General features: G+C 33.4%; 1 protein-coding gene across 1 annotated transcript; it reads left to right on the top strand.

Moving 5' to 3' along the window:
• Positions 1–4465: 4465 nt before the first annotated feature.
• LOC116014471 (protein DETOXIFICATION 14-like) lies at positions 4466–7419 on the top strand. Its single transcript, XM_031254530.1, has 7 exons — positions 4466–4766; positions 5165–5709; positions 6062–6148; positions 6257–6313; positions 6407–6645; positions 6755–6960; positions 7193–7419. The coding sequence occupies exons 1-7, from the start codon at positions 4512–4514 to the stop codon at positions 7229–7231; spliced, it is 1428 nt and encodes a 475-aa protein (XP_031110390.1). The 5' UTR covers positions 4466–4511; the 3' UTR covers positions 7232–7419.
• Positions 7420–11564: the final 4145 nt, after the last annotated feature.

Raw genomic sequence — 11564 nt, 5'->3', positions numbered from 1 at the left:
CCCCCCCCCCCCCCCGCCCTAAGAATTACAATTCAACAGTTTTTGGGAGAAAAATGGGACTGTGAAGACAATATTACCCCTATGAAATATTGCACTTGTCTGCTATCTTGAATTTTGGCCATTTTTTATTTTTTCATTCAATTTTTTAGCCTGAGAATGAGATCTATTTGTTTTTTTTTTATCTATTCTTTTCTTTGTATATATGTATTATGTATTATGTATTCTGTGAGGATGCAGCAAGAAGAATTTAAACAACGAAGCGGTCGCCGTCAATTCCGGCCTACTACTACATAAGGGCATTTTAGTCATTTTGTCACTTATTATATTTCAATTCCCTGTACTTCTAATCCTGCATACCAAACACTGTAATTTCAATTCCTACCTTAATCATTGAATTGCAATTCCACCGAATTACAATTCTTTTCCCTCCTAATTCTTTCATCCCAACCAAACGGATTGTAAATGCGCATTTTGTAGCAATGTGCAAACCTGAAAAATTTTGAGAAGTGCAGATTTTAGTGTGTGTGTGGTCTGAGAATAATGTACTTCTGTAGAATGTAAAGACTGATCTTAGCCGGCCATTAGGGTTCATGAATAGTTGGAAGTTTCAGTATACATGGTCAATTTTATAATTATTGAAAAATTTTAATAGTGCATTTAATAATTATTCCAAACTTTAAAATTTTGTAATGATAAGATTGGCTTTTTCAAGATGAAGGGTATGGATGTATCCACACTTTTTATATTGGATGTGTTTTTACATGAACCGTCCCCTATATATAGTAGTCACACACACGTATTAGTTATTACTAATATGCAACCTGTGCAATGCACTGGATGAATATTACACAATATTGTAATATAAGTATTTATTAAAAAAAAATAAACAACTTAATATAAGCATATATTCAATTCATGTATTACAAAAACTATTAAAATATATTTTATTTAAAGTTTAATAAAATTCAAAATATGAATACTAAAATTTACAAATTGTAGTTACAAATTGTTAAAAACTTGTACACCACTTTTGGATCTCAATTTTGACCTGTAATAAAACTTTAGGGTTGCTAACTCTACATAGAACCACATACAATTGTCTATATACAAAAATAAATTTAGTCAAAAATAATCTCAAATTAGTATGATTTTGACCTTGATTCTTATTTATTATCATTGCATAAGACAATATTATTGGAATTGTCGCATTTGGAACTTAATGTACATATGCATTACTCTTAATAATAATAATAATAATAATAATAATAATAATAATAATGTTAATGTTAATGGACCAAGCCCAATTGAATTTACAGCCTAAAATAATAATAATAATAATCATCATCATCCAAGCCCAATCGAATTTACAGCCCCCCATCATCACTAATAATAAAAAATACGGAGTAATGAATATAACAATGACAATAATAATAATAATAATAATAATTATTATTATTATTATTATTATAATTATAATAATAATAATAATTAATAATAATAATAATAAATATTACAATACTAGTAATAAAAATAAGGATACTTAATAATAATAATAATAATAATAATAATAATAATAATAATAATAATAATAATATGATGATGATGATGAAGAATATGATAATAGTAATGACAATAATAATAATAATTATTATTATTATTATTATTACAATACTAATACTAATAAAAAAAATACAGACTAATGAATATAATAATAGTAATGACAATAATAATAATTATTATTATTACAATACTAATACTAATAATAATAATAATAAATACGGAGTAATAAATATAACATAGTAATGATAATAATAATAATTGTGAACATAGAGTTCAAAAATTATGAATATTGAGTAATGTAATTTTGTATGTTAGAGATCTAAATTTGTGAATATAGAGTTCTTAAATTGTGAACGTAGAGTTCTAAAATTGCGAACATAAAGTTTTAGATGATGAATAAACATGTTCAGTTGTCACTCTCATAAAATCTATACAATCCAGTTAGGTTTATTTAATTTTTAAAAAATACACCACCAATTTTGAATCTTAGATGAAAAACCCCAAGTGTTTATACTACAGATGTAAACAACCCATGTCAAAGAGGAATTTGAGCTAAAGAATAGCTTTACAAATTCTGGAGTTTCACATGCAGAATTGAAAAAACAGCAAAAATTCTTCCGACGGTGTAATAATATATATGGTTCTGCTAAATGATAAATACAATTTTAACTAAGAACTATTTTACTCTACTTATAATACTAATTATTGTTTAGTCCAACATTTATAATTCCATTCCATCTGTTAGTTATGTGTATCTAATTTTTTGTATTTGAGAATAAAAAACCTCAGTTTATAGTCGGAATCAGATGACTACTTGCTTTGATTTTAGCACTGGGATCAGCTAAAAATCAGGATGCATGGTTGTTGGTAACTGTAATTTTTGGAGATATTTTTGTTGGTCAAGCATATGTTTATTAACTACTTGGTGTTACCTCCCATATTGTCTGGTCTATGATGCTTTTGGAAAGGTAGAAAGGAATGGGATAGAAAATAGGAGGGAGAGGAAAATGGACCAGAAAATTTGTGATTGGATGTAAAGAAAGAAAATGAGAAGAAAGAGAGAGGGGATTGAGAAGTAGGGAAGGGGAGTAGAGAAGAGCTAGTTAATCATGCATAATTGATAATACGTCTTTAAAAAGGAATAGACAATTTTCTCCTTATTTTCTTCCCATTTTTGGAGAGTAGAATATTTGATAGGATGGGTGATTATTTTCTCTCCCATTTTTTCTTTTTTCTTTCCTCTTCATTTTCATTCTTATCCACACTAGAAATTAAATTCATATCTTCAGATATTAATCTTAATCTTATACCAATTATTTTTTTCCTGAGTCAATATTTTGTTGTGTAGGGCAGTTTGGAGCTTTCTTTTTGCCTAGGCATTTAAAACAACAGCATGTATTTCTCAATTAATTAGCTAGTGGATGTTTACTAAGTGATAGCATAAATGGAACTAGGTGTTACGATGCACTATGAATACGTATGATTGTGAATAAGTGGAAGAGTGCTCGTAGGTCAGCTGATCAGTCTACCGTGGGGTGACCGGGCAGTCCGAAGCTGAGTGGTATTCCAAGTAACAAGTGGTTAAAGCAGGTTGCAATTATTGTAGGGCGCAATTTATGAGCAGGTTGCTACAAATGATGCAAATTGCAATCGTAGAGTATATTATAAGCAAGTGATGTTTACAGAGCGTAGGTTAGAAGTGAACGGTTACACGGGGTGTAGACCGCGATGTAGAGTGATGTTGTAAGGTGAAGATTACAAATCGCGAGTAGTATATGTTGCAATGAAATGGAGATGAGAAGTGAGGGGAGACCCTCCTATTTATACTAACTAAGTTGGTTTACGCATTTAATGCATTTGCTGCAAGTGGCTTGATGTGGCGTCTTCTTGTTGGCCTGATCAGACGGTCGCTCCGCAGGCTACACGTAGGTTGACGGACCGATTTGGCTTATACGGATCAATCCTTTACGCATATTTACCTATCACTTTGTATACTGCTTGAACAGAGAATGTCTTTGAATGACCTTGTAAAGAATCTTGCTTATGAATCTCCTTTGCTCATAACACATGTTGCTTACCAAAGTCTTGCTGCTAGCTAGTGACGTGCCGCTTATCAAAGTCTGGCTAATAGAAACCTCTATTGTTGGTAAAATTTTTCTGTTTGAAATTCTTACTATTGTAAGACCAAATAATTGAATTATGAATTTGGTTTTAGCTGTGAGTTATATAAACATTTGAGAGTCTTTTGATCAATTTAGCTGTATAAACATTTGAAAGTTTTTTTGATAACTTGAATTTGTTCACTTTGCAAATAATATCCTAAACTCCATGAACTTGTCATTAGATCCATGAGAAAATAAATAGAGTCGATCTAATTTTGAGACTTAATTATTACTACCAAATTATATTATTATGCTTATAAAGAATCCAATTCAAATCCAAACTCTTAATATTCATGGCAAGACGTCATTATTCTTTAATTTATAGAATTATTTTTATTTACAAAAAAATTAATTATCTTTTTTATAATTCTAAGCTGACAAAAATACCATACGAAAGTAAATCAACATAAATTATTGAAGCACAAATAAATAAATAAATAAATAATCAATATTTAAAAAATTTATTATTACCACATCAATGCAATCAACTGATTAGATTCGCTCATAAATATCATGATTCACCAACTTCTATGATCCGATCCAATGGCTTTTCCAAGAAAATTAAATGATGAAGATAAATAAATAAACTGACCTCTTTCACACATCCAATCCAATAGCTCAAATCCCAATGTAACCCACGAGTGACAGTCGTACTTGACACAGTAAAAGAGAATATTGATAAGTCAAGTGTATCGCTGACTCGTTCGCAGTACAAAGAGGACTCCACTTCTCCTATCCGCATCTTACTTGAACACGCACGGAAGTGGTGATAAGAACGGAGAGAAGAGGATGGAGGATGCGCCATTGCTACGAGAAGTAGAGGCGGGGCCGGGGAGGAAGAGAGGAATATGGTCAAGATGGGATGCGTTCTGGGAGGAGCTAAAGAAGGTGAGCTGCATAGCACTGCCCATGGTGGTCGTCACAATTTCCCAGCAACTCGTGACCACGATAGGGATGATGATGGTCGGCCACCTCGGCGAACTCTCACTCTCCGGCGCCGCCATCGCCACTTCTCTCACCAACGTCACCGGTTTCAGTCTCCTTGTAAGCTCACTTCCACTTGAGTTTAAACTTATAACTACCTGGTTATCAAGTCAACAATCTGATTAACTTGATTGGTTGTCTCTAGCGAATGAATTTATGGCTCTGTTTGATAAAATAATCAACCTATTATTAGTTAATTTTGGCTTATTTGACCACTATTGTTGTTTGGTTAATAAGCTTTTTGTAACTCCAAATACTAAAATTCAGAAGGCTACTCAAAGCATCCTTTTCAATTAGCTTTTTGAGAAAAGAAATTATACCAAACAGTTATCAGCTAACGCTAATCTATCAAACAACTTTTTACAATCAACTAATGGTATCAACTAATCATACCTTCTAACTCAATCAGAAAATAGTGTGAATGGCTAATTAGCAATTGAATATTATATTGTGAGCAGTTTGGAATGTCTAGTGCACTGGAGACTTTGTGTGGCCAAGCATATGGAGCTCTGCAATACAAGAAGCTAGGCGTCTACACAATTGGAGCTATAATACCTCTCATTGTGGCCTGCATACCAATATCTATTCTATGGGTTTTCATGGATAAACTTCTGATGTTAATAGGCCAAGATCCGCTGATTTCAGTTGAAGCCAAAAAATATTCGACTTGGCTCATTCCTGCCCTGTTTCCATATGCAATTCTTCAACCACTCGTTCGTTACCTGCAAGCACAAAGCTTGATCCTTCCTATGCTCTTAAGCTCAGTTGTGTCTCTATGCTTTCATGTGCCTGTCTGTTGGGCATTTGTGTTCAAGTTTAACTTAGGCAGCAGTGGAGCAGCAATGGCAATTGCTTTGTCGTACTGGCTCAATGTCATCCTCCTCGGTGTTTATGTGCGTTGTTCTTCCTCCTGCAATGATACTCGCATCAGTTTCTCGAAAGAAATTTATTCGTGTATAGGGGAGTTTGTGCGCTTGGCTATCCCCTCTGCAGGCATGATTTGGTAAAATGTTGCTTAATTACTATCCTTTTCATCCCTATATATAGTCGTTATACTGTGGATCATGAGTCATGGTTGATACTGCAGTTGTATTGAATTGATACTGCAGTTGTGTTGAATGGATATTACAGTTGTCTTGAAAGGGAATTACAGTTACGCGGAACTAAGGTCGTTTCATCCGTCTAGAACTACACAGTTGTGTTAAACTGGAACTGCAGTTGTGTTGAAAAGATGAACGGTCTCTGTTCGACACAACTGCAGTATCAGTCATTGCTATGGTCCACAATGTATTTGATATATATGTGCGTCTGGCCTTTATTTTGTATCTTATAAGTTATAACCGCTAGTATTTCAGTCTTGAATGGTGGACGTATGAGATAGTTATATTGCTTTCTGGACTTTTGCCTAATCCCCAACTTGAGGCTTCAGTTCTCTCAATATGGTATGCATCTTTTGATCTGCAGCTTCAATTCTCATCAATCTTTGTTGGTCTTTGTATTGAATGAGTTTTTGAAGTCCTTGATAAAATGTATGCCCATCTTTGCAACAGCCTTTTGATTGCTTCATCCCACTACTTCATCCCGTTTTCCATTGGTGCTGGGGCAAGGTCTACTCTGAAACTATGATACACTTACTGTTTCCTTGCTTTGGAATGTATGTAGATAATGTTTACTTAGTAAAAATGCGCTTGGATTTGCAGCACTCGAGTCTCGAATGAACTCGGGGCAGGAAACTCAGAGGCAGCGCGAATTGCTGTTTTGGCAGTGCTCGTACTCACACTCTCGGAGGCAGTACTCGCGAACACAGCTCTACTTTGCTCCAGCCGGGTTCTGGGATTCGCGTTCAGCAACGAGAAGGAAGTTGTGGATTACATAAGAGGAATGGTTCCTTTTGTCTGTCTGTTGGTCTTGACAGATTGCATCCAGGGAGTACTCTCTGGTTAGTGTATTTCCAGAAAATAATCTGTATCGAATCGAAATCAAAGTTCAAAATCGATGGCAGACAGACGCCATTAAAATCTCTCCTTTCGTTTCCTTTCTTGCTTCAGGAGTCGTGAGAGGGAACGGGAGGCAGCGTTCTGGAGCATACATCAATCTGGGATCATTCTATTTGGTGGGATTGCCAGTGGCAATAATTCTCGGTTTTGTTGCTCACTTGAATGGGAAGGGGCTCTGGATCGGACTAAATGCAGGCGCTACGGTGCAATCTTTACTGCTTGCACTTATAACTTGGTTCACTGATTGGCAAAAACAGGTATTCTGATCTTCCAAACCCATAACTAGTATATCTGTTTTATCTGCACTTTGCACAAGTGTTGTGTTCCATCTCGACCATAAAGTCAAGTTAATAGCGAGATATGCTCAACAAGAATCACTTCAATATCACCCTATTTCTCCAAGCTAAGAATCTAACCTCATACCCAAGAAGCTAAGCTGTTTAGCTTGCTTGCTAATGGGGACTCACATCCTTTTGGTGGAAATTGCAGGCAGCAAGAGCTAGGGTAAGGATCTTTCATGGAAATTGAAATTCTAAAAGCGTTTTCAAGCTTCCATTTAAGGTGGCGTTTAGTTAGACACTTTTATACCCTAATGTCATATTTGATATGATTCCAATTACCAATTTTGTTTGTTACGGAGTATTATTTTACCACAATCAGATTCAATGTGAAATTTTAAATTCCTATTTAATACTGCACAAGAGAAGTATTGGGCATTTGAATCCTTATTAGGAGTTATAGTAGATTCAAAACTATACATTGTAATCCTAACTTGTCGTAGCTACTTTATAGTAAATCAGTTCAAACCAAGAAAATTATTAGACTATTTTCTTGAGAGAAGTGTAAAACTTAGTACGTAATCACCTAAAATATAGTTATGTTCATAAATAGAAAATAGCCTTCTATAAATTACTCAAATTGCTATTTTCATAAATGGGAAACCGCATCCTAAAAAGTATGCTTAACCGTACCAAATCCGATCACCTAAGCGAGAAACTTAGAAGAACATTGAAATCGATAAAAATTATCAGACTCCAATAGAATAGAACTATTATGATAAAAAGAAGTTTATTTATTCAATACATAATGGTTGCGTCCACAATCGACATGAAACCTAGTTCCATACAAGCTAGTACAGTGGTAGAACCCTAGAACTAGACTAAAATCAAAAGATCCAGATTACATAATTTCATACAAAATACAGACACTACAGACAGACAAACACAGGCATATATCTTCCATCGCCGTGGAATTGAACCTGCTAGCTTATTAATCATGAGATATATTTGTCAAGCACCAGATCTGCAGATCAGAGATGATCTAAGTGAACTGCGTAGTATCTAGTGGGGATGATGATGATGATGTGGGGGATGCGCATGGGGATGAGCCGGAGGAGGAGGAGCAGGAGCGTGGTGAACCGGCGGCGGCGCAGGGTGCGCGTGAACTGCCGGCGGAGGTGGATGGTGCACTACTGGCGGAGGTGGATGGTGAACTACTGGCGGCGGCGGTGGAGGTGAGTGTTTATGCGGGGGGCGGTGTGCCATTTTTCTTCGGATTGTTTTGGCTCAGGATAAAAGTAGTGAGAGAAATATATAGGGATAAGATTGACTCATTCACCTTAAAAACGAAGGTAATTTTTTTTTTTTTATAAGAAAAAACTATCAAATTGGCTCCTAAATTGGCCAACGTGTCGATTGAGGACGATAGTAATAAATTAATTACTTAAAAACTAATAGTTTAAATAATTAAACATGGATTGTCAGATTTTTTTATAATAATTAAAATTAATTCATTCAAATATATATGAGGAAGAAAAAACTAAATGTGATATGATGAAAATGATTATACTTAAGGTATAAAAGTATAATTGCACATATGTTAGTGTAATTGACTAGTATTAATTGTCTAATAATTATTATAGTAATTAAGCTAAACATTGATCATTGAATTTATTTTGATAATAATTATAATTAAATTATTTTTCATTATTTTCATATTTATTTTAGTAATAATATAATTACATAAGTTATATTACATATCGATCTTTTTAAGATAATTGTAGACAAACAAGTCATATATTATTTAATTAATTGAGTAATACTTTTGCACTAATGTTATAATCAAATAAATGTACATGTTCAATATTAGAATTTTTTAATAATCTCATCTTTATTTTTATTATCTAGATTACTAAATATATAATAAAAAAGTTATCTGTGCATCACACGAGTAATTGGACAATTATTTGCTCTAATTCAAGCAAGGAAAACTTCAGAAAATATAATCGATCCAACCAATTTCATCAATTGCTCTATATAATATTCGATGTTATAATTCATATAATTAATAAATTGATCAAAATATTCTTAAAATATTATAATAAATCAATTCCGTGCAACGCACGGGCGAAAATACTAGTTCACCTTAAAAACGAAGGTAATTTTTTTTATTTATTAAAAGAAAAAACTATCAAATTGGCTCCTAAATTGGCCTAACGTGTCGATTGAGGACGATAGTCATAAATTAATTACTTAAAAACTAATAGTTTAAATATTATCATCTTTGTTTTAGCAAATATATTTCTGAGAAAATATTATTTTAGTCATTCGATTATAATACATACGGAGTATATAAATTTTAGTCTTTAATTATTAAAATTTTTAAATTAGATGCATGACTATTCAATTTGTATCAAATTTAGTCATTGACTATTAACATTTTAAAATTAACTACATGACTATTCAATTTATATTACATTTGGTCTTACCGTTAAATTTTATGGTCAAATTTCCAACTTAGTTACCGGTGACAGGCTAATTTATTCAATTTTTATTTTTAAAATTATTTTAATTATTTTAATAATTTTTAAATTAAAAAAACTTATAAATAAAATAAAAAAAAAAAAAAAAAAAAAAAAAGGTCGGCCACCCCACACTCTCTTCTTTCGTCTCCGTCGGAGGAGGAGGGGCCGAGGGTAGGGGTGTAAACGAGCCGAGCCGAGCTCGAGCATAGGGCGGCTCGAGCTCGAGTTCGTTAAGGAAGGCTCGACTTGAGTTCGAGCTCGAGCTCGATCGAGCTTGAGAATTGATGCTCGAGCTCGAGCTCATCAATTTTCGAGCTGCTCGAAAGTTCAGCTCGAGCAGCTCGATTATTCGAGTTCGAGCTCGAGCTCGATCTTGAGCTCAAGTTCGAGCTCGAGATCAGGGTTGAACTTGACTTCGAGTTTGATTTTGAGCTCAAATTTAACCTGTTTGATTTTAAATTCATGTTTCAATTAGAAATAAACTATAATTTTATATGTATATATTATATTATATAAATAAATATAATATTATATATATATACGGCTCGCGAGCGGCTCGACGAGCCACGAGCCTAAGAGATTAGAGCTCGAGCTCAAATTTGACCGAGCTCGAGCCGAGCTTTGACCGAGCGGCACGTGAGCAGCTCGCGAACCGCTCGGCTCATTTACACCCCTAGCCGAGAGGGTGGGGTGGCTGTCGTTTTTTATTTTTAAAAATTTTAATTTAAAAATTATTAAATTAACAATTTTTAAAATTGCTCTAAAAAAAAACAATTTTTAAAATAAAAATTAAATAAATTAGCTGGTCACTGGTGACTTGGCCGAAAAATTTAATTGCAGGCAAAAACTTGTGTGAGACCGTCTCACCATGAGACGGGTCGGGTCGGGTCAAGATGCAAATGTAACACTTATATGCACAAATGTCATACTTATATGCTTAAATGTAATACTAATCAAGAATAAAATTTTTGTTACTTATTAGGGTAAATGTAATACTTTTAAGGGAAAATACAATACTTTTACATTTCGATTTAAAAGTATTACATTTTTACTCAAAAGTATTATATTTGCCCTTATAAGTGAGAGACACTTGTCAACATTTTATTATGAAAATGTATTATTTTTCTCTTATAAGTAACAAAAATTGTATTTTTGGTTAGTGTTATATTTGAGCATATAAGTGTGAGATTTGCACATATAAGTATGACATTTGCATGGTGCTTTGTACTCACCGACCCGTCTCACGAATAAGGATCCGTGGACGCTCACACAAGTGTGACCCTTAACTGCAAGACTAAATGTGATATAAATTGAATAGTCATGCTCTAATTTGAAAATGTTAATAGTCAATGATCAAATGTGATACAAATTGAATAGTCATGCATCTAATTTGAACATTTTAATAGTCAATGACTAAAATTGATACATGTATTATAGTCGAGAACTAAAAATGATATTTTCTCTATATTTTTTGTTCAATTACTATATTCCTTTATAATACTCAACAATTCAATACAAAAATCTGAGAATAAATTGTCTAATATTCTTTGTTATTTATCCAAAATTGATTCACTAGGACGGATTCAATTATTTCTCTTTTTTTTTTTTTCCTCAAAAAGTTGAATTCTCAACTTTAAAAACCCATCATCTCAACTAAAACATAAACTAAAATGATGCATCATGATAACTCAACTAAACATAAACGTTAGAACTTCCCATCCGCTTATTTCATTTTTTAAAGACTACCCCGACGACTCAGGGGATGTCGAGCTCAAATTTGACCGAGCTCGAGCCGAGCTTTGACCGAGCGGCACGTGAGCAGCTCGCGAACCGCTCGGCTCATTTACACCCCTAGCCGAGAGGGTGGGGTGGCTGTCGTTTTTTATTTTTAAAAATTTTAATTTAAAAATTATTAAATTAACAATTTTTAAAATTGCTCTAAAAAAAAACAATTTTTAAAATAAAAATTAAATAAATTAGCTGGTCACTGGTGACTTGGCCGAAAAATTTAATTGCAGGCAAAAACTTGTGTGAGACCGTCTCACCATGAGACGGGTC

Source organism: Ipomoea triloba, chromosome 3, assembly GCF_003576645.1.
Source record: "Ipomoea triloba cultivar NCNSP0323 chromosome 3, ASM357664v1".
Lineage (NCBI taxonomy): Eukaryota > Viridiplantae > Streptophyta > Magnoliopsida > Solanales > Convolvulaceae > Ipomoea > Ipomoea triloba.
The sequence above is the reverse complement of the archived record's forward strand: the minus strand, read 5'-3'. Positions and strand labels throughout refer to the sequence as shown.

What these genes read in the sequence shown, in the direction of transcription:
- LOC116014471 (XM_031254530.1), top strand. Translation starts at nt 4,512, where the DNA reads ATGGAGGATGCGCCATTGCTACGAGAAGTAGAGGCGGGGCCGGGGAGG. An exon ending in TCCATTGGTGCTGGGGCAAG is followed by an intron (nt 6,314 to 6,406) that starts GTCTACTCTGAA and finishes TTGGATTTGCAG; the next exon opens with CACTCGAGTCTCGAATGAAC. An exon ending in CATCCAGGGAGTACTCTCTG is followed by an intron (nt 6,646 to 6,754) that starts GTTAGTGTATTT and finishes TTCTTGCTTCAG; the next exon opens with GAGTCGTGAGAGGGAACGGG.